Source organism: Arvicola amphibius, chromosome 13, assembly GCF_903992535.2.
Source record: "Arvicola amphibius chromosome 13, mArvAmp1.2, whole genome shotgun sequence".
Taxonomy (NCBI): domain Eukaryota; kingdom Metazoa; phylum Chordata; class Mammalia; order Rodentia; family Cricetidae; genus Arvicola; species Arvicola amphibius.
Window position 1 is genome coordinate 57,803,633 of NC_052059.1, and position 5,924 is coordinate 57,809,556.

A 5,924-nucleotide genomic window follows, 5' to 3' on the forward strand; every position below is an offset into this window, starting at 1 on the left:
AAATTGGAGCTTGATCTATGGTTTTTAAAGATTCCCTCCAAACGGGCACCATATAATTAAGATCATTATATTCTAAGGATTTTGTTGCTTAACTGTATGTGCAGATATTGTATCATTTATATATGGTTCCTTTTCAGAGAGGAATTATCAACCTTCATTATGGCTTATATAGTAATGTGCAGCCCCAAACAGTTATCCCTTTACTGTGGCCCAGAAATGCCAAATGGTTACAACCTATACATTGGATAATTGATTTTTATACAATTAATATCAGGACTGCAATTCACAGCAATGTTATGAAAGCTTCTATGGAAACAAAATATGAAAGGAGAAAATTTAAAAATATTTGAAAAACCTTAAGCTGTGAGTGTTCAGCAGGACCTTGGTTGCTCTGTGGTTATCTGCATGTACATGCTTACACACACACACACACACACACACACACACACACACACCCTTGTTCTTAAGCCAAGACCATCCTGTCTCACCTCCCAGAGTTGGTCTCACACAGCTCTCACAGCGTTGTGCTCTCAACTCAGATCCTCAGCTCACTCCTGTCAAATCAGCCTTTTCAAGGCTGGAACCCTGTCTGTCCTACTTCTGAATCTAGCCCCCTAAATAGACATTCAGGATCTTACCAAGGTCGTTGTTTATGTACAGTAAATCCTAGGCAATGTTGTAGACAGTACCACAACTTCTCTCAGCAGGGAAGCCGGTTATGACCTTAACTTATTAAACTTTAAATTCAATACTGAATATCTGGTTTAGAGATAAATGCCAATATATAATAAACAAATAACCTATACATGTCATTTGTGATTCGTTATTGTGTTTAAGTATACATGACGGTAAGACATGATCGTTGGCCACAGGGAAAGCATTGAGATTTCCATGTGACACCCTAGCAGTTAAGTTAAGATTAAATCACCAAATAATTCCAACAGAGGGCTCCACAGTATGATCAGAAGTTGGCGAGGTTAATGAGAAGACGTACTGAAACTCCACCTAGCCAAATATGGCTCTTCCTAACTCTCACTAACTACTGTATAACTTTGTCTGTATATTTGTAGTGTTATAACTGTAGAATGGTAAACTGGCTGTCTGAATTATTTAAAATGGAAAGAAAAAACCAAAAAAGAACTTACCAGAATACAAAAGATGTAAGAGGTAAAAAGGACACACTTTTGCTCAGTGCAGTCACTTCAGACTTCCTGGGTTCTCAGGGCCCCCTCAACCACAGCCTCCACACCCTCTGCTCCCAGCTTAGCTCGTGTCAATGCGGTGATACTGACATTTTTACCCAAACCAGAAAATGTCCTTAAGTACTGTAGCCAATCAGAGCAGAGGTGCACAGGTTTAAAAGGCCTGTGAGGTCACTGAGCGCTCACTTCCTTTGTCCTTCAAGGGCTGTGTCCACTCTGCCCTTCTCCAACCAGAGCAGCCTCCTAAGAAGATGGCAGCAGTCCTGATTCTCCTGACCTTTCTTCTGCCGCTTGGAGCTGGTGCAGGTGAGTGAACACCCCTGTTCCAGAGGTGCCATCCCATAATACCTCTGTGGAGTCTCTGCCCAGCTCTAGTCAGGAACTTCCTGCACTGAACCTGGAGCTTCCTGAACCTCAGGTCCCAGACCAGCCCAGACCTGAAAGCCTTTCACTGGCTAGATCCTCAACAAGGTCTGAAGAAGGGCAGTGTTCTTAGAGGACATAGTGGGCACTAGCTTCTCCCTGCTCTTTGTGTCTCCTGCATAGTGGAGAATCCCAAAAAAGAGAAGTAGCAGAGAACGAAATAAAACCAAAAGTTACATCATTAAACTTATCTGAGCCCAGACCGAGGACAGCTTTAATGACCACCCTGCCATGGAGTATGACACCAACTCAAGAATGTTAGCATTATTTAGTAACCTCCACCCTCAGGCTGTTGAAGAAAGAGGCCCAGGGTGACAAGATGCCAGCATTTCACACGCCACCAGCTTTGGAGTCTTGTTTCGGTTGGCTTCTCTACTTCTTTCTTCAGGTCACCAATTATTCCCTTTATGCCAGCACACTCTTCCGATGTCCCCTAGGCTCTGAATCCCTTGATCTCAGAATAACCAGTCCTCTAGCTAATAGAAGTTATTCCTCCATGCAGGCTAAGCATTTACTGGAACTTTGGATACTATGGGCACCACAATAGGAGAACTTTAGAAAAATCCCTCTTTAAAGAGCTTAGGGTAACAGATGACAAATTAGCAGAAATCAGGACATAAGAGGTGTCCAGAGACCAACTAACAGAGAAAGCCTAACATGAGACACCCAGCATCCCCTCTGTCTCTAGTATCATGAAGAAAGAAGTTTGTTCCTCCATGTATTTGTAAAGCAGGGGCTGGAGGACAAGTCCTAAGCACCTCTTCTCAGAACAGGGCTTCAGACTCAGCAAAGATCAATCTATGTGCAAGGTATTCTGTCCACAACAGTCTTGGGGAACTGTAGCTCTCACCCCATCACCTCTCCCTAGATCTTCCTTCCTACCTCATCTGCTGCTCCCAGACACCTCATATTCTTGCCTTTTCTTTCAGAGGAGATCATTGGGGGCCATGAGGTCAATACCCACCACCGCCCCTACATGGCATTTATTGCATTTGTGAAAGATGATGGGAAAAGGTATCGCTGTGGAGGCTTCCTGGTGCGAGACAACTTTGTGCTGACAGCTGCTCACTGCAGGGGAAGGTGAGAAGAAGCTGCTGGCCCATGCTTTCTGAGACCCCAACAGGAGTTTCCATCCTCTACTTGTGGCTTCTCCTGTGAGAGCTCACTAGAGGGCAGGGCTGTGACAATGGAAGTCTGACAACAGGGAAACTGAGGTCAAAGGGTGAGAGGTCAGAGCTAGAAGCATACTTGGGTTGAAAGCAACCACACTGGTCAGACTAAAGCAGTAGCTGGGGATGAAAGTGCGCATTCAGAGTCAATGCAAACTTTGTGTATTGCTTAGAAGCAAAAGCAAACCCTCAGGAGTCTAGTGTCCTTGAGAAGCAAAGAGCAGTAGGTCATACCCTGAGGCCCTTCTGTCCCCTCAGCTAGAGCCCCACCCTGCCCACGCAGCCTCTTGCAGCTCCTGCACTGTGTCCTCTCTCACTCCACATCTCTCACCTGCACCCTGCTCTCTGCAGCACAATGAGAGTCACTCTAGGAGCCCACAATATAACATTCAAAGAGAAGACCCAGCAGATCATCCCGGTGGCAAAAGCCATCCCACACCCAGACTACAATCCTAAGGATGACTCCAGTGACATCATGCTCTTAAAGGTGAGAACTGCCCCCACAGCTCTCCGTGCTCTGCTTGCTGCAGGGATTGCCTCTCCCCTCCTGCTCTCATTCTGTTCTTTCCCCCCCTGCACTGAAATTCTCAAAGGGTCCCAGGCCAGCAGGCTCCTGGCTGAGATGCTCTCTCTTGCTTCTTCAATCACAGCTGGAGAGGAAGGCCAAGAGGACTAAAGCTGTGAGCCCCCTCAACCTGCCCAGGCGCAAGGTCCTTGTGAACCCAGGGGACGTGTGCTATGTGGCTGGTTGGGGAAACTTGGCTCCGAAGGGTAAACTCTCAGATACATTGCAAGAGGTAGACCTGACAGTCCAGAAGGATCAGGAGTGTGAGTCCCGCTTTCCACGTCGTTACAACAAAGCCGTTCAGATCTGTGTGGGGGACCCAAAGATCAATCGTACTGCTTCTTTTGTAAGTTGAATTGTCTTCCTCTCTGGGTTGCATGGGAGGGGAAAAGGAATCTGTGACCTATAGACCAAACATCAAAATATTCCTTTGCCCTCTGGTTATGATCGTATTCCCTGGGAACAGCAGTCACAGTAACTAACTAGGCTCTCAGAGCTGACAAGGAGCCTTGGTGAAGGCAGCTGGCTGAAAGCAGGATTTTTCACAGCCCTCCTGACTCCCAGGCCCAGGTTTTAGAATGCTTTGCTCTGCCTGTGTTATTACCTCAAGATGGGTTCATCTCAGAGTAGGCACCCACATTTGTCAATGGTCTGGTCCTCCATGCTCACATCAGGATCACTCACCTGTCCCCATGTCTCTTAATAGCCTGGATCAGAGGGTCTGACATAGTGAGTGGATCACAGTGGAAAAAGGGCAGAGGCGGGGCTCAGGAGGGAGATGAAGTAGTAACCCTGTCCATAATCAGAGTGAGAAACCCAGGGACCCCAGGCCTGCCCTCTGATCTCCCACAAGCAGAACATACAATTCATGTACTTTGAAGAGAAGCCTTGACGTGAGAGGGAGGCTGGGAATATGGTGAACTGCTCAGTCCCCTGTTGTATTGGCATTTTAATTATATTTTAATAAACAAAGACTGCCTGAAGTTCTGAGAGTGAAACATTTTCACTGGTCAGCCTTACAGACCAGATAACACACACCTTTAATCCCAGTAGCCACAAGAACATGCACCTTTAATCCCAATGATGTATGCCTTTAATCCCAGTCCTAGAGAAGAATAAAAAACGGGGCCAGACAACTCTCAGATGCAGTCTCCTTCTGAGATTCCAGGAGGTAGGATCTCCATTTCAGCAGAGGTTGAGGTAAGAGCCTGTGGCTGGCTGCATTCCTTTTTAAATCTTCAGGTTGAATCCAAATTTCTGAGTCTGTGTTCTTAATAATCATGCATCAAGAAGCAGTTTTGGCTGTTGGCTTAGTAGAGTAAAGCCAAATCCGAGCCAAGATATAGAGAGAAAGTAGGCAGAGTCAGGGAGATACCGTGTAGCTGCCACAGGCGAAAGATGGTAGCCACCAGTAGACCACAACCTCATGGTAGAAATGGGTTACTTTAAGATATAAGAGTTAGCTAGAAATACACCTAAGCTACTGGCCAAAGAATGCTGTAATTAATATAGTTTCTGTGTTATTTATGTGGGTCTGGACAGCCAGGAAATGAATCGTCTCCACTTATACCTGTGACCCTTCTCCTTTCACAGGGGGATTCTGGAGGACCTCTCGTGTGTAAAAAAGCAGCTGCAGGCATTGTCTCCCTTGGGGATAAAAATGGTTCAGCTCCATGTGTCTTCACCAGAGTGTCAAGTTTCCTATCCTGGATAAAGAAAACTATGAAACGCAGCTAACTACAGAGCAAACCAGATCCCTCCCTGACTCACCATCTTCCTTACGGCTGAGTCCAAGATTGACCTAGGACAGATGCCAGCATCTCAATTAAAGTCTCTTTGCAGACTCAAAAGACTGGTTTCATTTCACAGGGACCAACTCTGTGCTTAGCCAGCCAGTGTCACACTTTTGCTCTTTGCTTACCCTAACTTCATACACACACCTCAGGCGATGCCACTGAGCAGCTCCTTTTAACTTGTCCCACTGTGCAGTGCCTGCCCTTGTGACTGGCTCAAAGCTGAGTGTGGGTGTCTCTTGTCTTGGGTCTCAGGGAAAACTCTTTTCCTCTTCTGCATCATATGGAAGAAAGGAGAGAGAAAGCACCATGGGTATTGAAGAAGGGAGCCTGATCTGAGCCCAGGATTCCTTGAGCAAGTGACCTCAATGACATCTCATCTCCAATCTGTAATTTGGTGGCATCTCATACAAAAGATGAGCCCATGCTCAGACTCCCCCTGGAGAGAAACCCCTGGGCTCCTCCCACAGCTGCATGGTGAAGGTGTTCAAAGCCCCCTTGCTTTGCTCCCTTGAGCACATATTGGAGTAGAATCAGAGGCAGTAAATGCCTTAAACACAGACTTCTTGAGATTCCTTTAATCCATGGAAGTATCTCCTAGCCCTCATATTTTGCATAGAGCTTACTGGGCTCCCCTAACATCTATACTGATGTTCTGTATCTGGAAAATGAAGTACTTCAATTCAACAAGACTCAATTTCTCTGCTTCCCCAGGACATTGCTGTCCACCAAGCCCTGAAGGACACAGACCAGACACAAAAACACAAGTTCT

General features: G+C 46.2%; 1 protein-coding gene across 1 annotated transcript; it reads left to right on the forward strand.

Moving 5' to 3' along the window:
• Positions 1–1,408: 1,408 nt before the first annotated feature.
• LOC119800114 (granzyme C-like) lies at positions 1,409–5,105 on the forward strand. Its single transcript, XM_038310178.1, has 5 exons — positions 1,409–1,508; positions 2,555–2,705; positions 3,146–3,281; positions 3,445–3,705; positions 4,953–5,105. The coding sequence occupies exons 1-5, from the start codon at positions 1,454–1,456 to the stop codon at positions 5,094–5,096; spliced, it is 747 nt and encodes a 248-aa protein (XP_038166106.1). The 5' UTR covers positions 1,409–1,453; the 3' UTR covers positions 5,097–5,105.
• The last annotated feature ends 819 nt before the right edge of the window (positions 5,106–5,924 follow it).